This window comes from Ranitomeya variabilis, chromosome 4, assembly GCF_051348905.1.
Source record: "Ranitomeya variabilis isolate aRanVar5 chromosome 4, aRanVar5.hap1, whole genome shotgun sequence".
Lineage (NCBI taxonomy): Eukaryota > Metazoa > Chordata > Amphibia > Anura > Dendrobatidae > Ranitomeya > Ranitomeya variabilis.
The window spans coordinates 305067041-305090752 of record NC_135235.1 but is presented as its reverse complement, the minus strand read 5'-3'; the positions used below and the strand labels follow the sequence as shown (position 1 = coordinate 305090752).

Below are 23712 nucleotides of genomic sequence, written 5' to 3'. Positions count from 1 at the left end.
GATGGTCGTAGTTGTCCACATCATCATCTTAGGTGATTACAGGTTGGAGAATGTCAGTCACATCCTGGGGGCATTGATTAGTGACTGCAGCGCCAGACTAGACGGTGGAATCAGTGCCCCAGACTTAGTACAGGACAATTTGCATATGTGGGTGATGAGAATAAAGCTACGTTCACACACAGCTTGAAAAAATGATTTTAAAATCCGAAATGTTGGCCTACTGAAACGTATGTTCAGTAAATGTATTCAATACTTGGTCGGGGCTCCTTTTGCATCAATTGCTGCATCAATGCGGCGTGGCATGGAGGCGATCAGCCTGTGTCACTGCTGAGGTGTTATGGAAGCCCAGGTTGCTTTGATAGCAGCCTTCAGCTCGTCTGCATTGTTGGGTCTGGTATCTCTCAGTCACTGACTGCCTTCTGTACATCTGGCAAGTCAGCAGTCTTCCCCATGATTGTGGAGTCTACTGAAACAGACTAAGGGGCCTTTTTAAACTCTTAGGAAGCCTTTGCAGGTGTATTTTGTTAATTATTCTAATTTACTGAGATAATGACTTTTGGGTTTTCATTGGCTGTAAACCATAATCATCAACATTAACAGAAATAAACACTTGAAATAGATCACTCTGTTTGTAATGACTCTATATAATATGAGTTTCACTTTTTGTATTGAGAACTGAAATAAATTAACTTTTTGATGATATTCTAATTTTGTGAGAAGCACCTGTACATTAGAAGCAAAAGACTGACTCAGACTCTGTCTTTTGTAGTGAAGCATCTAATGTGCATGTGCACAGGTCACTGAGAAGGGAGGGGGAGGAGGTGAGGTGTAACATCACCTATTGTGCTTGATGGATCTTATGCTATCAGCTGTGCATAGAAGTGTTACTCATCATTGTTAGTGTGCCTTTAAGGATAGGAAAAGTACTGGCAACTCTTCCTAAAGCAAGTCTAAAATAGCCCCCAATTGCAAGACTGCTATTTTTTTCTTCTAGTAAAGGTCATCATTATATGAAAAAAATGAATGTTTTTAAAAATACATGTAAGATACAAACCTGATTTAAACAGTAGATTGTTTTCTGATAACACATTCACTTTACAGTTGGTTGTGGGCACAGAGATTATGGGTTGATAATATGGAATCAATGAACATTTACAGCAGTCTTGTAACCTGTATTTTTTTACATTTCTGTCTATTTACTTTCAGACTTAGATTGCACAGATTTATGAATCTTTAGCAACTTTTGATGTAAAAACAGCGCCACCAGTGTTCATGGGCTGCGTCTGGTATTGCAACTGTGCCCCAATCACTTAAAAAAAAACCTTAGCTGCAATGCATACTTCAGTTTGTGGTGAAGGATGGTGCTGTTTCTGGGAAGGAATCAGATCCTTAGTCTAACCCCCTTATTACAGGAGTCTAATTCCAGATTTACAGAGGGTGAATGGAAATAAATGGCTTATGATGGAAAGAATGTAGTGACATAAATAAGACGTGAGACTCGTATAAAAGTACAAAGTCCGATGAACTCATGACACATCATTCGCGCCTCTATGGCTTTGTATACTTTCTTTGAAACACGAGTCCCAGGATTACATGATAATCCTGGAAAGCGAATGAAATAACAGCTTGATGTTTTACATAGAATACATGTGAAACCGGAGGTGATAACAGAGGTGTCGCCAGCGTGGATTGGAGATTTCTAGAATTGTATGTAAGACAGATTACAGTCTAACATGATCGGAGCAGTGATGCCATCACTAGTAATTTCTTTTTAGAAAAACAATATACGGTAAGTAATTTAATAGCATCAACTAGAGAAAAATGTTGAAAGGGTATTGCATGTCGTAAATATGATACGAGAACCCCAATCAGTCAGTTTACTAATAGTGCGGGGAATGTACGGTACATTTTAATTTCTTTTTTTTTTTTTTTTAATTCTTTATTTAGAAATTTCAAATTATAAAGAAAATAAAACATACAAGGACTTACATCCGGAAAAAATCACAATAGTGGTGCAGTGGAGTTACATAAACCCACCGGTGAATTGAAATGACAGCAGATGAAAGTCAATAAATGTGAAAAACTCAACATTTACATTTTAATTTCAATGATCACATTACATGTATATCAGAAGGGGTTATATATGGTGGTGATCATATATCACAAGTGTCATGCTTTGAAAGCAGATGGATTTTTTAAATACCCGTAGATGCTAAATAAGGTTTGAACAGAAAGACTGAACTGTTTGCTTTCAAATAAATCATTTTGGTCCATCTTGTGATCTGTAGTGATGTCACCTTGGAACCACCTCCCGGAATTCATCTGTGTCTCTAGTGCTGCCGGCCAGAGCACTAGCTGGCATGGAATTCATCATCTTGTTTTGGCCTTTGTGGGACTTTACCAGTCGAATATCACTACTGTTTTTTCGCCTTCGACAGTTTTTTTAATTTATAGCAGGGGTGTATACTAAATCGCGCTGTATGGTTTACGCTAGGGTCAATAGACAACCTTACTAAATATACTTCTCTATGTGCACTCTCTATGATCAGATATTGATAGCCTTTCCGAAGGATAAGGCCAGTTTCACACGTTCTGATATTTCCGATGCCGGAAAAAACAGTACCAGAGATATCCGTGTCCGCCTGTGTAATACGTGTGGCACATGTGTGGCAACTATGTGCCACATCAGTACCACAGGCATCGATGCCAGGGAAGCAGCGGTACAGTTAGCGCTATTCCTCGGTGCCGGGTGCTGAAGATGGCTCGCATCATTCTCCCCTGCTCTGCTGGCGAATGATGAGAGTTGTATTCAACTGATAACAATGACAGCAGGTGGCAGCTGATGGAACTATTACTGCCTTCAGCCTACACCTGCTGCTGCTAATAACAATGACAGCAGAAGCATCTGATGGGAGTATTCATCACCCGCCGCCTGCGTTATAAATAAATAAATTAGAAAACAGTGTGGGTTACCCTGTACTTTCTATAACCAGCCAGGCAAAACTGACAGCTGAGGGCTGCAACTCTCAGCTGTCAGCATTAGCCAGGCTGGTTATCAAGAATAGAGGGGTTACCTTGCTGTTTTATTAGATTAATTACATAATTAAAAAGAAAATGGTGTGGGGTCCCCCCAATTTTTGACAACCAGCCTTGCTAAAGCTGACAGCTGGGGGCTGGTATTCTCAGGCTTGTAGGGGGCATCAAGTCCACGGCTTAGTAATGGAGAGGTGTCTATAAGACACGCATCCATTACTTATCCTATAGTTATACTGTAAATAAAGACACAGCCCAAATAAAGTCCTTTATCTAATATATAAAGCTGAATGTGTGAATGTGTGTGTGTATGTATGTATGTCCGGGATTGGCATCTGAACCGTCGCAGCTACAGCCACAAAATTTTGCACAGTCACACGTCTGGACCCCGAGAGCGTCATAGGCTATGTTGTGAGGTGAAATTTTAACCCCGCGCTTTTCAATTCACCAAACAACTTTGCCCCTATCTACATAATGGGGAAAAAGTGAAAGGAAAAGTGTTGGAGGCATCGCAGCTACAGGCACAAAATTTTGCACAGTCACACGTCTGGACCCCGAGAGCGTCATAGGCTATGTTGTGAGGTGAAATTTTAACCCCGCGCTTTCCAATTCACCAAACAATTTTGCCCCTATCTACATAATGGGGAAAAAATGAAAGGAAAAGTGTTGGAGGCAAATTAACAGCTGCCAGATGTGAACAAGGGGGACTTAAAGAATGAGAGCGATGGTGCCAAAGAGTATATACTGTACAGTTGCTAAGGTGGGGCCCCGACATGGGATAATCACCACACCACCACGGGGATATGAACACACACACAAAATGCGCCACACACTACCACGTGCTCGAACACATATACCACCCTCAGCGCACATTTCACCACACATACACCAACCTCGCCACATAAAAGTAGAAACACAAAAGTCGCCGCTCAAAACTCGCCACGCGCAAAACTCTCCACATGCAAAACTCGCCACACGTGCAAAACTCACCTCATGGAAAACTCGCCACACGCAAAACTTGCACACGCAGAAAAATTGCCACACACAGAAAAATTGCCACATGTACAAAAGTTGCACCACATGCAAAAGTTGCCTCACACAAAACTTGCACATACTCAAAACGCACCACACATAAAACTCGCCACGCGCAAAACTCGCCATGCACAAATCTTGCTGCACACAACTTGCTACACTAACCTGTCACATGCAACTCGACACACAAAATGTTGCTACACGCATGTCGCCACACAAAACTCATCTCACAAAAGTCGCTACATGCATGTCGCCACACGCAACACAACACACACAACTTGACACATGAAACTCGCCCTAAAACACACACAAGTCTGGTATTGTCCTTCAAAAATAAAAATCTGATTAATAAGCAGACAAACTACAAGAGCAACAAATGTACCATATAGGAAATACGGCAGCTGTCAGTCACATGACCTGTCTATTATGTGTATGTGTGAGCTAATATATACTGCCAGGGGGGAGGGCTTCCTGTTGGCTGGGGATTTATCAGGCTGCCAATAGCAACCAATCACAGCTCAGCTTCTATTTTGCTACAGTTAATTAACCTGAGCTCTGATTGGTTAATATAGGCAACAAAGACATTCTCAGTATAACAAAGCTAATATATGTTGTGAAATTCTTCTATTAGCTTAGTTTTTGCCTTTTAATAATTACATTTCTATCTATTTGTTTTGTGGTTTTTGTGTGCAGAATAAATTTTTGTTAACACATTCTATTTTGCTAACAGCAGTAATTAACCCGGGCGAAGCCGGGTAGTACAGCTAGTTAGAAATAAAACAAAGCACAGTTTTCCATTTTTATTTAAAAGAACAAACACCGTTATATTCACCGAACGCCTAATTCCACCAAATCCCTCGTCTCCTGTAATAAAACAAAAATAAAAAAACAATAATATCCCTCACCTGTCCATCTTTCTGTTCCACGTCATAATCCATGTCTGGGGGATAAATAGTTTTCAACTTGGAAGGTGCCAAGATGTGACCGTCCAGGCTGAGAACCACTGGTGAATGAGCTTATGTGAAAACAGCATCAGTGACTAGCGGTGACATCATCGAGGTTACCGCTGGTCAGGGAGGCTGCATTCCAAGCCGGGCAGAACTGCGGTGACCTCAGCACCATGGGAAAAAGTGATGAGGTCACCGCAGTTCAAGCTCAGTGACGTCACTACACGTACCGGACATACTGACGTGTGAAAGAGATCTAAGATAAAGTTGCAGAGAACCATTTATAGAAATTTCTGAGAACTAAATTTAGAGAAATAGAGAAGAAAATTGTGATGCGGCTGCAGTGCTGTTTAGCGCAACCTCCACCAGGGGGTGCTGGTGAGGGAAGAGAGGTTGCACACTAACAGCGTAGCAACACTGAGCAGCTGCACAGGTGTCACAAGTAACGAAAGAGTGGTCAGACAAGCAGAGTCTGAAACTGTCAAGAGCAGAAGTACCAGAGGTCACAGCATGCACAAAGTCAGAGACAAGCCAGAAGTCAGAGCCAAACAGGAGAGCGGTATCCAAAATGTGAGACGTAAGACAACGTCGGGGTACAAGCCAGAGTCAAATCTGGTCAGGGAATGAGGTAGCAGAGATGGAAAACAAGAGGCGGGGTTCAGAAATCAGGCTGAGTCATACACTGTAAGGAAAACAACCAGATGAACACTACATAAAGGATAGGGAATGGGTCTCACACAAATACGGGAAGTCAGGCAGAAGGATCACCAGGGTACATGGGTCAGCTGCTCTAGCCTGGAAGCATAAACTATCACTGACGCTGGCCAGCAGACTGCAGAGGACTGAAAAAGCCCAGCCAGATCCAAAACGAGGCACAGGGTGATAACTCCTGCATGACCAGTCCAGAGACAGAAAACAAACTCCGGACTGGATCATGACAAAATTATATTAATTTCTGAATATTAATGTCACGATTCCTCCTATTAGTGTGTCTGGATGCAATGAATGATAGTTCTACCATCCAATCGAGGACAAAGTGTGTGCTGAGCTGTCAGTATGGTGATTGACATCTTAAACATCCAATCGGATGCTGGGAAATGCTGAGCCGTCAGTGTGTTGAGTGACAGTTTAGCTGTCCAATCAGGACCAAGGTGTGCTGGGGCTTCATCCATGTGTCTCCTGTTCAGAGTAATTATGTGGCTATTTAGCTGGCTCTCCGCCTTAGATTGATTCCAATTGTAGCTTCGATCATGAGGTGCGTGTTTGCTCTGTGCTCCTAGTCTTGCATTCTGTATTTGCTCCAAGAACCAAGAAAACAGATTGGACCATGAAATAGGCACGCACAACCAACCAAATAGAGAAAATATAAACAAATGTTTTATTGGATAGTGCGTGCCTATTTCATGGTCCAATCTGTTTTCTTGGTTCTTGGTTCTACATTTATATTGGACTTGGCACTGCACCCTATTGTATTTATTTAGGATTATCGCTTTTGGTGCACCCTTCATCATAATATTCTGTATTTGCTCCTTGACCTTGGATTTGCCTTGACCATCCGTTTAACTAGCCCTTTTGTCGTGATCCGCTACATTCGTGGAATTTTGACCCTGCACTGTTACCTGACTATGCCTTTGTCTCATCCCTCTGTACATGACATACCATGCTGGCTTATGACCTCTTTTACTATCCGGCCTCACAGCTTGTCCATGAGTAGTGACTAAAGTCACAATACACACATAAGTACTGTATATTAGACTGCATTCACAATTGTTTTTCATACACTCGATTACCGTATCTATTTCGGCAAATAATTGCCAGTGGAAGCTGTCTTTCAATTTGTCAAATTTTATGTAAAACTTATAATACAACAAGTAAAAAATAAGAATGTCAGCGTAGCTTTCCATTATTTCCAGACATTGAAACTGTCATTGCATTTACTTGTAACAGATATAAGACAGTTGTGTTCTTGACATGTCTGGTTGTGCAGACCAATGTTAGTATTAGTTCATTTCTATTATTTGTGTGTGTATAATACTACTATGTAGTGCACATAGAGTACTCACAAGCAGTGGACATAAACAGTGCAAAAAGTCAACGTTGTGAAAATGCAACATACTTGATCTTATTTTTCCTTCTCGAGGTTTTGGCAGCTTTAGCAAATAACTTAGTCAAAAAACAGTTAAAGTCATTTTATCAAATAACTTCCTACATAAAGGGTTATAAAATATATGAAATCCAGAAGAGCAAAACCAAAGTTGGCAAATGCACAGATCATTACCACTGCTGGGGATAATAGCTGCAATTATATTATCAAAATTATGCCTTAGTTAAGTAAAGATTCCTGAACATTCACCCCATGAGTAGAACATAGAACCTTGAACTTTCTGTATAGTAAAGCAATCACAGACATAGATTTTGCACACCAAGATTCTGGCAAGAAATTCTTCTCAAAACTCCAAGATAAAAGCCTATTGTTCTACATTCTAGTAAGTGCAAAGTTTTTCTTTAAAGAAAAATCTATAAAGGAAGTTCAGGCGGCGGCTGGCCAAATCCCAGATGGATATAAAAACATGTCACCTGTTGTGATATACATTCCAGACTACATTTTTCATGTGTTATACTTAGGAGGCAGTATTATAGTAGTTATATTCTTGAATAGAGAGCAGTATTATAGTAGTTATGTTATTGTACATAGGAGGCAGCATTATAGTAGTTATATTCTTGTACATAGGGGCAGTATTATAGTAGTTATATTCTTGTACATAGGGGCAGTATTATAGTAGTTATATTCTTGTACATAGGGACAGTATTATAGTAGATATATTCTTGTACATAGGATCAGTATTATAGTAGTTATATTCTTGTACATAGGGACCAGTATTATAGTAATTATATTGTTATACATAGAGGCGGTATTACAGCAGTTATATTCTTGTATGTAAGGAGCAGTATTATAGCAGTTACAGCTGGTATAGAAAGTATTCAAACCCCTTTAAATTTTTCACTCTTTGTTTCATTGCAGCTATTTGGTAAATTCAAAAAAGCTAATTTTCTTTCTCATTAATGTACACTCTGCAAAAATTTCTACATTTCTGTTTTTTTCAGTCAAGATGGGGTGCAAACTAAAAAAAAGAAAAACTGAAATATCACATGGTCATAAGTATTCTGACCCTTTGCTCAGTATTGAGTAGAAGCATCCTTTTTGACCTAGTACAGCCATGAGTCTTCTTGGGAATGAGGCAACAAGTTTTTCACTCTTGTATATTCTTGTACATAGGGGCAGTATTATAGTAGTTATATTCATGTACATAGGAGTAAATATCGACCCTTTAGTGAGCCTTGCTATACGACTTGATAAAAGTCAATTCAGAATCTCAATTTGCAGACGTGTTTTGGGGCGTTTCCCCTCCTCAGTGTAAAACATGAGATCTGCTTTGACTGAACGTGAGGCCTCTGTCTGGGGCCTAAAGGGTAATGATTCTCCATGTGGTGAGTGACATGTGTAAGAAGACTTTCAGGCCATGACTAAGCAATGTAGGACCCATATTTACCTTAATTTGGAGAAAAAAATGTAGTAGTATCCTTTTAAGGGCGTAGGCAGACAGCCGTATTACTCAAGCAAAGATCGTATCGCAATCCTCGGACTGGCCTTAGGCTTTCCTGACCTAAGCATGACAGCATGTATTTCTATGCAGCTACCACGCTCAGGACAGGAGAGCTGATGGTCAGTCCCAGGATTGCAATGCGATCCTCACGCGAGTAATATGGCTGGCTGACTGCGCACTAAAAATGAGTAAGCAGTGTTGTGGAAAGAAAATTCTTTTTACATGCAACAGTCATAAAATTGTACTGGGAAAGTTAAAATTATTATATTAGTGTTATCATATAACATTTTACTTACAGGGAACTGTACTTTTAAACAGCTTATTTTTAATTAGTAGACAATGTCCTAAAGATAGTAATTCTTCAAATTTTGATATTATAAACCCCAAAAACTTCTATAAAGTGCTGGCCACCAGGGAACACACATCTTCTAAACAGGGATGCTGAGATGAACTACGAGTAGAGGGGTCGTGTCTCTCATAAATTGAAGAATGCTTCCACTTCCTGTGTCAGTGCCTGTAGCGATCCGGCCACGGCATCACTGATGTTTAATTATTAATATATGCCTCCTCCATCAGTTTTTATTTTAAAAAAACTTGAAAACTGACATTTTATGTATTGCAGCTGTAATCATGTAACAATTAGAACTGAAACCACATTGTTGCTGCAATTTTGCAAATCTTACCCCTTGAGGAAGCCATTTAATGCGAAACGCACGTTAGCGTAAGTGATATGTTGGCGGTTTACTATCATGAGTAAGATAATCTCATTTTTTCGGTAATATATTGTTAACTAAATGGGCATAATAAAGTACACTCGCACTATATTAAGCATTGTACCCTCTCTCTTTATGTGAGCTACGGAGCTAACAGTCCCTTTGTTCCCTCCAGATGTCATATGTTCTCTTTTACTACAATTGTGCATGAAACAATATTAAGTCTTTTTATATTTTTACTATGTATTATCAATAAAGTATTCATTTTTATTCCATATTAATGATGCAGTTTTGGCTTTCTGTGTAATGGCTATTAAACCATTGTTTGGGTCACGGCCCGGGTAATAATTTAACATCAGAGTCAGTATGTGATGTTTTGGAGTTTCCAGCCACTTTGCAAACCAGGTGCGTTTTAGGCTCTTTGTTAGGATTGGACTTATATTGTGGCAAAAATGTGCCAATTTTAGCATTTTTGTTGCGGTTTCGTGACAAAAAATATGAGTTTTTGCCGCCCACCATAGAGTAAAAATTGTGGGAAAAATGATGCGTTTTCACCATGATTTTTTCAGAATCACAGTAGAAATAAAAATTAGTTTCAGCGGCAACTGTATCACTGATAGATGGAAGGGATTAGAAGAGTGTTATGGACGTTACTGAAGATGCTGCAGCACATAATGGGAAGTGTGGGAAACGAAGTAATTCCAGTATAGTAACGTCAGGCTTTCATTCACCGTCCAGTCGTCCACACTCTACGCTAAATGGCTGCAAAGAAAAAGCCTGAAACTTGGACAGAACATGGGACCAAGGAGTCTACTGTCGGTTTTAAGCTTTTAATTGAAGATTTAATTTCTGTTTTAATGAAAATGAAGATTGTGTTTCTTAGTGTCATTTTTATTTGATTTTTTATTAACAGATATGAACAAGAGCTTCTGTATTATCCTTTAAGGTCATCTTATAGGGTACCCGTCATTAGATTCATGCTGACCGAAACACTATCAGCATGGATTAGAGCCTGGCTGCACAACTGCAGTGAGGAAAGTATTTAGCTGGCCATATATACTAGACTTATGTCGGACGAACCCGTCAGTATCGACAGTCTAATGTGTTTGGGTGATGGTTGGAAAAGATATAGACTAGGCATGCCTGATAGCAGACTGCCAGTCGCAATGATTTTTTGGCCAACGGCCTTCTCATGTGTATCTTTATCATCATTATTTACTATTATAGCACCATTTATTGCATGGCACTTTACATGTGAAAGGGGCGTACATAACAAAAGACATTTACAATAATCTTAAATTAAATAATAAATGTTAGGGACTGGTACAGCAAGAGAGAGGACCCTGCCCGTTAGGCATCACAGGCTGCAAGGGATGAGGGGAAAGCTGGTCGTGCAGCGCTATGGTGGAACGAGGGTTGCTGCAGGTTGTAGGCTTGTCGGAAGAGGTGAGTCTTCAGGTTCTTTTTGAACGTTTCCACGATAGGCGAGAATCTGATATGTTGTGGTAGAGAGTTCCAGAGTAGGGGGGATGCACGAGAGAAATCTTGTATGCGATTGTGGAAAGAAGAGATAAGAGGGGAGTAGAGAAGGAGATCTTGTGAGGATAGGAGGTTGCGTGCAGGTAAGTACCAGGAGACTCGGTCACAGATGTATGGAGGAGAAATGTGGATGGATTTGTATGCCATGGTTAGGGTTTGGAACTGAAGTCTCTGGGTAATGTGGAGCCAGTGCAGGGATTGACAGAGGGGATAGGCCGGGGAATAGTGGGGATACAGGTGGATTAGTCTGGCAGCAGAGTTTAGGATAGATTGGAAGGGCGCGAGAGTGTTAGAAGGGAGGCCACAGAGCGGGAGGTTGCAGTAGTCAAAGCAGGAGATGATGAGGGCATGGACTAGGGTTTTTGCAGATTCTTGATTAAGTATGGATCCGGTAAATATTTTTGAGTTGGAGTCAGCAGGAAGTGAAAAGGTCTTGTATATGCGGTTTGAAGGAGAGATCATAGTCCAGGGTTATGGTGAAGCAGCGAGCTTGCGGAACTAGGGAGAGTGAGCAGCCATTGAGTTTCATAGAAAGGTCTGTTGGGGGGTTGAGTGAGATGGGGGAAAGATGATGAATTCTGTTTTGTCAATGTTAAGTTTTATAAATCTAGCAGAGAAGGATAAAATAGCGGACAGGCATTGTGGGATTAGTAAGTGATATGGTGTTCAGAGAGGTAGATCTGTGTGTCATCAGCATAGAGGTGATACTGAAAGTTGTCCAAGGTAGACAGTGTAAATGGAGAAGAGCAGGGTCCCTAGAACCGAACCTTCAGGGACACTGACAGTTGGGGGAAAGATGAGGAGTTGGTGTGCGAGTGGGAGACGCTGAATGTCCGGTCTGTTAGGTATGAAGAGATCCAAGATAGGGCAAAGTCTGTGATGCCAAGAGATGATAGAATCTGTAGTAAGAGGGAATGGCACACTGTGTCAAAAGCAGAGGACAGGTCCAGTAGGAGGAGGAAGGAGTAGTGTCGCTTGGATTTGTCATTTAATAAGTCATTGGTGACTTTAGTCAGGGCAGTTTCAGTGGAGTGATGTGGTAGGATGCCACATTATAAGCGATTGAAGAGGGAGTAGGAGGAGAGGTGGGAGGACAGTTCAAAATGGACTTGTTTTTCTTGTAGTTTTGAGGCATAGGGGAGAAGTGATATGGGGTGATAGCTAGACAAAGAGGATGAGTTGAAGGAGGGCTTTTTGAGGATGGGTGTGATTGAGGCATGTGTGAAGCATGAGGGGAAAACACCAGTTGATAGTGACAGGTTGAAGAGATAGGTTAGGGTTGTGGCAAAGAATGTGGTGAGATTTGGGATGAGGTGCATTGGGTTGAGTGCACAGGTGGTGAGATGTGATCTTGAGAGTAGAGAGGAAAATTGATCTTCTGTAATGGTGGAGAAGCTGGTTTTGGAGGAGTTGGGTTGATAGTTATATGGAGGCACTGCGGGAGTTGAAGGCCAAAGTTTCTCTGGTGTTATTGATCTTCTGCTTGAAGAATGAGGCAAAGTCTTCAGTTGAGATGAGTGGAGGGGGGGTTCTGGGGGACGGAGGAGAGAACTGAAAGTTTTGAATAGCTGTTTAGGTTTGTGAGACAGGGAGGATATGAGCGATGAGAAGTAGGGTTGTTTTGCTGCAGTGAGTGTGGACCCAAAAGTAGTAAGGGACCGTTTGAATGTGATGAAGTGCTTGTTAGAGTGGGAAATTTTCCATCTCAGCTCAGCAACCCTGGAAGCCCGCCTCCATTTCTTAGTCAGGCTGGTGTGCCAGGGTTTCCTGTTGACTTATATGTGTATGTGTATGGCCAGAAAAACTGTGAAACATTGGATCATTTCAGAGAAAACATAGTTTGAGAATCTGGGGACCAGAGGAAGAAAACCTGACAACTACGGCCCACCACTGGCCGGTACCACTCCAGGTGATTGACAGAGACTTGTCAATCAACTGGAGCAGGGAAGAAATAAGCCTGCTGGCGGAAGCACTGGACTTAGAGTAAAACATTCCTGGTTGCAATCATGCAGCCAGATTCAGATTCATACTGTTGGCGGTTCGGACAGCATAAATCAGCATAAATAACAAGTTCCCTTTAACATGTCATTATCATTATTATAAAAAATTACCTACTCGATGTTAAACACAGCAATGTCTTATCAGACAATGGCCTGGCGTAGCTGGCATCATTGTTTCCAATTTGTCTGGTGCTAAATATACACATTTATGATGGAGTGAGTGGAGATAGATGTTGGACAATTAATTGTAGGACCAACAGTTCAGTATCAGGTCTATGACCAGGCTATAACTAGGGATAGTGGGATACAGTTGTGTGAAAAAGTGTTATCCCCCTTCCTGATTTCCTATTCTTTTGCATGTTTGTCACGCTTAAATGTTTCAGATCACCAAACAAATTTAAATATTAGACAAAAATATCACAAGTAATCACAAAATGCAGTTTTTAAATGAAGGTCTTTATTATTAAGGGTAAAAGAAATCCAAATATTGCACCCTAAACCTAATAACTGGTTGGGCCACCCTTAGCAGCAACAACCGCAATAAAGCATTTGTAATAACTGGCAATGAGACTTTTGCAAGTCTCTGAAGGAATTTTGGTCCGCTCATCTTTGCAAAATTGTTGTAATTCAGCCTCACTGGGTTTTTTTTGAGCATGAACCACTTTTTTAAGGTCATGCCACAGCATCTCAATCGGATTAAAGTCAGGACTTTGAAGACTAGGCTACTCCAAAGTCTTAATTTTGTTTTTCTTAATCCATTCAGAGGTGGACTTGCTGGTGTGTTTTGGATCAATGTCCTGCTGCATAACCCAAGTGCACTTCAGGATTCAGGATTTTTTGGTAGACAGCAGAATTCATGGTTTCATTTACCACAGCAAATCTTTCAAGACCTGAAACAGCTAAACAGCTCCAGACCATCACACTACCACCACCATATTTTACTGCTGGTATGATGTTCCTGTTCTGAAATGCTGTGTTACTGCAACATCAGACGTAATGGGACATACACATTCTAAAAGTTCAACTTTTGTCTTGTATTGATGTTCCTTTTCTGAAATGCTGCGTTACTTCTACATCGGATGTAAAGGAGGGGGCAGGAATAAGCACAGCTAAATGTAGGCCCCCATGACTGTGCTTGGTCATAGGCATCTTTTAAAACTTGGGCCAGGAGAATATGATTGGGTGGAAGGGGGAGCATAGGGAGGGACTTTAGTGGGGGGCGTGGGTATGAGGGGAAAAGTGCGGGAAATGTGTCAGTTGCTATCTGGAAGCCAGAGTGAAGAGACCCACCCACTCTCCCTATGTATAATTTTGTTTTTTTCTTTATTCGGTAATGTTTTTATCTGGGGGTTACCGGAGGTTGGGGCATAGGGATGGATGGTGGTAGACGGGTATGTGAAGGCTGGCGATTAATTTGTCACAGTGGCGTTTTGGCGGGGGGTGGGGTTCTTGGAGTTGATACTGATTCAGCGGGGAAGGAATTTTTAAGTAAAATTCCGGACAGTTAAAATGGTGTTTGCTGATCTGGCATTTTGGTTACGGGCTCTGGACGGGGTTTTTACCCTGGGAGCTGGTGGTGGTTAATTTTTTCCTGGAACGGGATTTATGGTGCCCTCGAGCTGGTGGTACGGCTGAGGGTAAATTGAGGTGTTTAAGTTCTTTTTGGTTTTGCCAAAATATTTTAAGCCAGAATTTTTTCCCGGTGGACTCCAAGAACCCTCCCCTCGAATTTTGCATACATGCATATTAATGCTTAAAGTAAATATTTGTTATTGTTTTGTTAATAAACTGGCCGCTGTGGCCAAAATTATCCAAAAATAATTATTGTGTCTCGTTTTTATTTAAAGTATGATGTTTTGTGTTCACGGGTTAGTGGGTGGTGGATGTTATGGGGTAAAAAGTAGCCATATTGGCCATACACGGTCATGAGACATACACATTCCAAAAGTTCAACTTTTGTCTTGTCTTGATGTTCCTTTTCTGAAATGCTGTGTTACTTCTACATCGGATGTAATGGGACATACACATTCCAAAAGTTCCACTTTTGTCTTGTCTGTTGACAGAGTATACTCCCAAAATTCTAGGGGATCATCAAGATGTTTTCTGTCAAAACCAAGATGAGACTTTATGTTGTTATTGCACAGCATTAATTTTCGTCTTAGAACTCTGCAATGCAGCTCATTTTTGCCTAGTCTCTTTCTTATGGTGAAGTCATGAATGCTGACCTTAACTGAGGCAAGTAAGGCTACTTTTGCACTTCCATCGGTACGGGGCCGCCACGAAGCGTCGGCGCGACGTACCTATGGAAGTGTTTGCTTTCACATTTCCATCTGCGTTGCCGGGCAGGAAAGAGTCAGAGAGAGACATTTCCTGCCGGGCATGCGCAGACGGGAAAACTGGATGCGACGTACAGAAAAACGTTCCCTTGAACGTTTTTCTGAGACGAGGGGCCGCCAAAACCCGACGCATCCAGTGCACGACGGACGTAACGTGGGGCCATACGTCATGATCCATCGGCAATAAGAGTCTATGGGAAAAAAGTATCCTGCAGGCAAATTTGCAGGATGCGTTTTTTTTCCAAAAACGATGCATTGTGACAGATTAAAAAAAACGTAAATGTGAAAGTAGCCTAAGGCTTGCAGTTCTCTGCATGTTGTTGTGGTATTTTTTGTGACCTCTTGGATGAGTTGTCGCTGCGCTCTTGGTGTAATTTGGGTTGGCCGGCCACTCCTGGGGAGGTTCACCACTGTTCCATGTTTTGGCAACTTAGGGATAATGGCTCTCACTGTGGTTCGCTGAAGTCCCAAAGCTTTAGAAATGGCTTACAACCTTTTCCAGACTGATAGATCTGAATTATTTTGTTCCTCATTTGTTCCAGAATTTGTGTGGATCGCAGCATGATGTGAGGTTGTGAGGAATCTTTTAGTCAACTTTACTTTTTCAGGTAGGTCCTATTTAAGTGATTTCTTGATTGAAAACAGGTGTGGCTAAAGAATTTGAACTCAGCTTCCCAAAGATGTGATAAATCACAATTTATGTTTTAAGAGGGGTGCAATCACATTTTCACACAGGACCCTGTAGGTTTCGATTTCTTTTTCTTTAATGATAAAAGCTTTCGTTTAAAAACTGCATTTTTTTATTATTTGTGTTATCTTTGTCTAATATTTAAATTTGTTTGGTGATCTGACACATTTAACTGTGACAAACATGCAAAACAATAGGAACTTAGGAAGGGGCATACACTTTTTGACACCACTTTAACTGATGTAGATCTTCTCAAGACAAAAAACTTTTACTTCTGGATCCAAAGCTGTTATCAGACAAAAGTTCCTAATAGGTCTGTCCTGCCATTTTTTAACAAAATTTAAAGATAATCAATGTTCTATATGCACAGCATCATAGTCCTCTTCAGTCTTCTCACCCCTTTTAAAAATATGTGCAAAAGAGTGAAAAAAATGAGTGTTTGGGTCTAATCCCAAGAAAAAAAAAGACAAAGGAATAAAGACAGAAAAAAAATGTTTCAGGATAGTGATCAACCAGTCCAGCTGATGACTCTGTAAGGTAACAAATAATGGCATTTTATGGTCACTTTACCAGTCCAAAAAAAGATCAGGTTACTGCTTGAGAATGGTCTCTATCATTAGGGGCAACCTCAAGTGTATATTGGTAGAACAGAGGGACGCCACTTACTTGGACCTGTGTGCTGGTTTAATTTCTTATCTCCCACACTTGATTGGCTGGAATTACACGAGTCATAGTTGGATAGAGTACTTGAAGGTGAACCAATGTCAAAGTGGGCCGGTTGAGTGGACATTGTGGTATTTGGAGAGGACATGCCTGAATCAGGCTGCTTTAGCTCCATGTCCGCCGATGGATCCCTTGACAACACACGGTGTTCCACGCTCTACAAAATGTAAAGTAAGAAGAGTCAGAATAGCCCTGCCTAGGAGAAGTCTGAATGGTATCCACAAAACATCAGGGGCCAGAATTTCAATACCACAATAAGGACATTAAGTAGAATTTGTTTAGAAACCCCGTTTTTACATATTCTTTTGGATTTCTGAGTTTATAATGATTCAGGACCAATTAAAAGAGTTATCAAGGACTATATTCATTTTTTGGCTTAGTAAAAAAATGACACGCAGGTACGGAAGTTAATAACTACCTGCCTGTTCTATGAGGTCCCGGTCAAAGCCATCACAGACAAATCTTGTCAACAGAGCAGCTCTTTCTTCTGGGCTGCTCTGTCGACGGGGTACAACTGCAGACATGCTGATTGTTAGCGTCTCCCCAAAGTTAGGCAGCAGGGAGAAGGAGATCAATCAGCATGATATCAGCAGTCACACTCCATGACAAAGCGGAAGAGAAGCAGCTGCTCTGTTCACGTCATGCCAATTTCCTGGACATGCATTTATAGGACTACATTGGCAGCATCTTTTTACCCTTCGTCAGACTTACATCATCAGTATATCTTTTTTACTTTTGTATAGGAAAGCAGACTGTACTTTCCTATACAGTGGACCAGAGGAAAAAAAACATATACCACAGGCCGTGGTGTGCCGTCAATAGCAGCAGACCACCTAGCCGCCATGAGGCCCATGAATTGGGAAAACCAGTTACCCAATGGCCCTGCCTAGTCCTACTATGCAGCATCTGCCAACTTCTCCTGACATGTCCATTACCTGGAGCAGTAATTGCAGCGACTGGAGCTAGCTCTGATTGCAGCAGTTTAACCATAGATGAATAGCCCCCTCGGACACACCATTAGGCCCTCACAATGCAATTGCCAGAACTCGATGGTTGTCATTATGGTTGTCGGGGGCCCATTGGAGGGGGTGCTCAATTTGGTCCTATGCTTTGAGGTGCCAGGATTTCTATGTACGCCCCTGACCACAGTGTACATGTTATTTTGCAGCCAATGGGTGACATTTGCCACTTTGTGCCTTTACTGCAGCATATGTCAGTACCCTTTTCTAAAGTCGCCCAGATTTACGACACAAGCCTCGGAAGCAGTGGTCATTTTTTGTTAATTTGCGGACACTAAAAATGACCTGGGATAAGAATTTTTTTTCTCTCCGTGCCCATGACGACACCATTTATCAGATGCTCTGTCAGTGTTATCACAGGAACATAAAGTTTCATAGCAATTCATACTGCATTTTCTTTCATTTTCTCAATCAAGCTAGAAAAATAAAAAACTGCTTCCAAGTTATGATAAAACTTAATGCCCCTTTGACAACACTGATGGAGCTCAGACTCAGAGAATACCCCTCTGATGACTTGTAACTTTGCCTGCTGATATTCAGACACAGACATACAAGTATCACAGTTTAAAACCACATTAATAGCTGTAAATTAAGTAAGGGGATTTTAAGAAAAAATAACACCTAAATCGAAATAAAATAATACAAAGGTAAATCATAAAATATAGCAATTAGCCTAATTTCCCTAAAACTGCTAATTTACTCTGCTCAGTTCACTGACCTACATATGTCTAGTATAAAAAAACTGAAATCCAACTATTAACCATTAAACGGCTAGCAAATAATGTACATAACTGCATACATACGGGGACACCGAAGTTTAAGATCACTATGTACTGATCCCCAATGATAAGACGTAAAGATATGAAATATCATTAAATACCTACTTGAGCCTAATTCCAATCGTTCTGGATGATTGCCATAGGCATAAAGCCTGCACCTCTGCTACAATGTAAGGAACCTTAAGGTCCAGGTAAAGGAAGACCACCCTCATCCTCATCAGTCACATAAGTGAATAATGCATAGAGCAATGCTGGGCTCAGTGCGCCCTTACCCTAAATTATTCAGAAACATACAGCATTAAGCTGGAGGTCCGCTCACCTTAGAGATAAAACCAGACAAGTGAAATTATCGGACATGTGTTTTTGCAAGACATACCTGCCTTATATATTATTTACAACATGGAGTCTCACAAAGCATCATAAGTGAAAGGATGGATGGATAGATAGATAATAAATAGATAGATGATAGATAGATAATAGATAGATAGATGATAGATAATAGATGATAGATAAATAGATGATAGATATAGATAGATGATAGATAATAGATAGATAATAGACAGATAATAGATAGATGATAGATATAGATAGATATAGATAGATGATAGATAGATAGATAGATAGATAGATAGATAAATAGATGAAAGATAGATAGATAGATAGATAGATAGATAATAGATAGATAGATAGATAGATAGATAGATAGATAATAGATAGATGATAGATAGATAGATAGATAGATAGATAGATAATAGATAGATAATAGATAGATAAATAGATAGATAGATGATAGATAGATAGATAGATAGATAGATAGATAGATAGATAGATAGATAGATAGATAGTCCAAAAAAGTCAGAGGCAGCCATTGCAAATGAGTTCAAAAAGTGTTCAAGTTTAATAGCCCATCATGGCGACGTTTCAGCTCATGGAGAGCCTTTCTGTGCTGCTCTCACTTTAGATAATAGATAGATAGATAATACATAGATAATAGATAGATGACAGATAGATAGATAGATAGATAGATAGATAGATAGATAGATAGATAATAGATAGATGATAGATAGATAGATAGATAGATAGATAGATAGATAGATAGATAGATAGGACACATGTCTACGATGCATCAGGTAGAAGCTCTGATGTAATACACACATACACAATTCCCCATGATATAATATAATAATCAGATTTTCCCTGCTATCTGATATTGGGTCTGGTCTCATTATTCCCTGGCGGCCCTGGCATTACCTGCAGTGTGTGAGCTGTTACGCCCGCTTCTCGCATGCTAATGACACCAATTATCCCCGGCTACTGCTCTACCTGCTCAGGTGAGTCGCCATCTTGGCAGTACCTGGCACAACACTCTCAGGATAATAAAGGTTTCTTACGTTCCCCATTGCAGAGTCCAATGCAGGGAAGTCCAGCTCTGAAAGTTTCCCGTCCGCTCCTTGTCCTCCGTCGCTCGCAAGACAAATGTCTTATTATTTCAGAAAGGAAGAAGGAATGAAGACTCACACGACCTAGCCCGCTCCGGCCCCATGGGAGCGCTGAATCTGTCTCAGGTCTCCTGAGGGTTCCCTTGTAACAATTACTTTTTGCTATTAAGGTTAGAACATCACAATCCCATCTGCAGACAGAGCCGTATGCCGCCAATCTGCTTCCATAAGACAAATACTATGTAATACTAGGGAGCAGGGAATAGTAATTATTCCTGAAGGTCCAAATATCCAGAGAAATATTCAGCAGTCTGATAATCTGCTGCTGGAGTCTCTAGATGACACTACCGCAATCTCATCATCATCCGTGTGTCAGGATTTATGCTAAGTGTGAACGGATATGAGTCGCCCGCCAGGGACGTGGGGTACCCGGTACCGGGTCCGGTACTTAAGGGGATGTGTCACGGTGGCGGCGACCCGGTCCGTCGCCCTGGGCGCCCATGTAAAAGGGAATTGAATAAAGTTTGTGTTCGTGATGCCACCTGTGGTATTCGGTCAGAGGGGACCGACGCTGCTTAAAGGGGTCCTCTGGGATGATGTTATGGCAGCTAAGATGGTATAACTTCCCAGAGGTGAAGTTGGGTCCCCAGGGCTCCCGGTGTGTAGCTGGTGATGGTGGATAGTGTAGAAAGAAACGGAGGGGGCACAGGTTTGCAATCTCTTTACCTGGTTTACTGAAGACTTTTTTTTTTTTCTCTATTTTTATTTCATCATTTCTATTTCCTTATCTATGACCCAATAAAATCTAGTCTCTTATGTATTAAATGCTAATTAGGATCACTCTTATACTGCTATATGATCTATCTGGATACTTATGAGTAGGGCACACTAACCCCACAGATACTGGAGTTTCGTTGTAACCTAACAGCGCAGGCGCAACCACCGCTGTGAGTACACAGCGTCCTGTTTCCCTGACAGCGCTCGCGCATGCGCACTGGACCACACACGCCAGGCGGCGGGACTTCCGGTCCCGGATGACGTACTTCCGCTGCCGCGGGTCCCTCCGCGCTCAAATACAGGAGCCAGGACGCCACACACCACCTGCTGACACAGCAAGGCGCAGGAGCGCCGCGTACACCCCAGCACTACCAGGTAATACCCTGATCCACCAATGCAAATGCAGCCACCTGTCCTGCATTACACATAGCCCTGGCACTACCCAGGGGTCTGGCTTATATTGTATATTTTCCCGCAGAGGTCCTCCACCTACAGCCCTAGTACAGCTAACGCTATCTACTTACCGATACCGCCAGAGATCCTCCATATATAGCCCTATATTACCAGCATTGCAAGGTAATGTTCTATACTACCGCTCCCTATCTACTACCTATTTACTACCTATGTACATTCTAATCCGGTGCATCCTTAACAGATTGTACCTGTGACACGACAGACCCACATGCTGATAGCATACCATATGAGGCTAACCCCTTCACTGCCTACAAATACTGTCAGGTAATACCACATAGTACTGCCTAGTATGCTCCTCTATCTGCATCCTTCTCTGAACACACCCTAATCCTGTGCATTTCAACCAGGTTCCATCTGCGGTACAGCAAGACAAATTAAGTTATTTATGCGCTAATAGCACACTGTATAGGACTAGATACTTTCATTGCCCACCAGCACTGCAAGGTAACTTCCTATACCACTACTTAACACGCCCCTCTATGTGTGTCCGATTACATTATGTACATCCTTACCCTATGTATCCTAAACAGATTATATCGGCAGTACAACAAGAAAAGGCTACCCACTTAATAATAATATACTGTATAAGGTAAACCCTTTCCATTATGTAGATTAAGGTGGCTTCTCATCTACGGTCCCGACTAACACTCTTTATTCTTTATAGATACTCTATGCGCTACAAGGATACTACTCATGCTATACCTTTATTCACCTTGCTAAGGTAAATCTCACTTTGGTATCTTCTCGGGCCCCACGTCCTCTGAACTGTATGAATTCACCTTTAACCTACGCAAAACGATGTTTTTACCTACTGAGTGAGGATTTTTCTTCTCACTGGAGACAGGATGTAATACCTGTTATATGCTATGTTATGTATGTATATGTATATATTTTCCCTCTCTCGGGTTTTGTGTGCTACAGTATGGAGAATAATGTTTATTGTGTATATATATTTGCTGTACAGTTGTTTATATATGTTTTGTTCTTTTCAGCGACCACTTGATAAAGACTCGGGAGGAGTCGAAACGTTGTCAGTTTGACTTCTGGTCGCCTTCTGCATTGTTGAATAATAAACTTATAGCACTTTAATAAATTCTAAGTTTGTCACAAATGATACCCCTAGAGTGTGCGGTGTATTAAATTTATTCTTACTGAAGACTTCAGGCAGCCAGAGTCCAGGGTACCAGATCACAGGTACAGGCAGCGTCCGGCAGGCTTGAAAGCAAATTCAGAATCCCCTTTACCAGGTGGAGTTAGAAGTCTTCCTACTAGCGCTGTGGTGTAGTCCCTTGTTGCCTGTGGCTTCTGACAAGGTCCTCACTGTTCTCTCTGTCCTCCTTAAAGAGTAGGACACAAACCCATATGACAGGTGGCTCGAGCCATTTTACAGGGTCTCTATCATGACCCGGGCTCTATGCGCCACTTGTCTCCTGGGTATTAGGGCGGACAGGTTACGTGTAGTCCAGCTGTCCTGCCGGTTTCTGCTGTGCCTCTTAGAGTCCGACACAACCTCGGTCTTCCAGCTACCGGTGTCTGCGCTCTGTTGGGAGGTAGCTCAGTCGCAGCTGTCCTCCCCAGTTGTCACTCTCCTGTGCTTCCCTCTCCTGCACGCACAGTACACGCTGTTCTTCCTTCTGTGTTCTCTTTCTCCAGGAGCTGCAGCACCTCCGGCTGCACGGCCCCTTCAGTACTTCCGACACTCACTGTCTGACTGCTCTCTCCTCTGTCTCTCTGACAGACTGTCTGACTTTCCCTCCAGACCGGAATATATATAGGGGAGCCTGTTATGGCCTGGTGATTACGGAGCAGTACTGAGATGACCTGGTGGGTAAGACCAATCATGGACAAGCTCAGCGGAGGTGGCAGCTCCACCGACAGTAATCACTGTTATGACCTAGAGATTACGGAGCAGAACTGAAATGACCTGGTGGGTAAAACAAATAAAGTACTAGCTCTTGGGAGGTGGTAGCTTTACTGACCGCAATCCCTACTCCTAACGCCAACACTAGAAATAGCCGTGGAGCGTGCCTATCTCTACCTAGACGCCTCTTCACAGCCTAAGAACTAGCTACCCCTGAAGATGGAAACGGAAAACTATCTCGCCTCAGAGAAACCCCCAAAGGAAAGATAGCCCCCCACAAATATTGACGGTGAGTGGAGAGGGAAATTACAAACTCAGAAATGAAACTAGATTTAGCAAAGGAGGCCATAACTATCTAAATAGACAGAGATAGAAAAGGCTACTGTGCGGTCAGTATAAAAACTAAAAGTCCACGCAGAGTTTACAAAAAATAACCTCCACACCGACTCACGGTGTGGAGGAGCAAATCTGCGACCCCAGAGCTTCCAACTAGCCGGAATAATTCATAATGACAAGCTGGACAAAAGAGACATAACTTAAACTGAACAGAAGGTCATAAGCAGGGAAACACCCAAAAACTAGCAGAACTTATCTTAAGCTGAAATGGACTGGCCAACAGAGAACTCCCAGGAAAGGACTGAATCCACAGGAAGAAACATTGACAGCTGGAATCAACTACAGCCTAAAGCCCAGTTAAATAACGAGGCCAGGGCACCGATTAGTGAAAGCAGTTGCTAAGTTCCACTT

The 23712-nt window shown here is 41.7% G+C and overlaps 1 protein-coding gene and 1 long non-coding RNA gene across 2 annotated transcripts in view; one reads left to right on the top strand and one right to left on the bottom strand.

Annotated features, from left to right (window-relative positions):
- ESPN (espin) overlaps window positions 1-23712 on the bottom strand; it is a 283637-nt gene that overhangs the window by 118696 nt on the left and 141229 nt on the right. The window contains exon 6 of the mRNA XM_077250372.1: window positions 16560-16773. Coding sequence (XP_077106487.1) covers window positions 16560-16773 — 214 coding nt within the window. The remainder of the gene's footprint in view (window positions 1-16559; window positions 16774-23712) is intronic.
- LOC143764613 (uncharacterized) lies at window positions 1692-21849 on the top strand. Its single transcript, XR_013213234.1, has 3 exons — window positions 1692-1789; window positions 15748-15813; window positions 21769-21849. It is a non-coding gene; the product is annotated as an uncharacterized LOC143764613 (long non-coding RNA).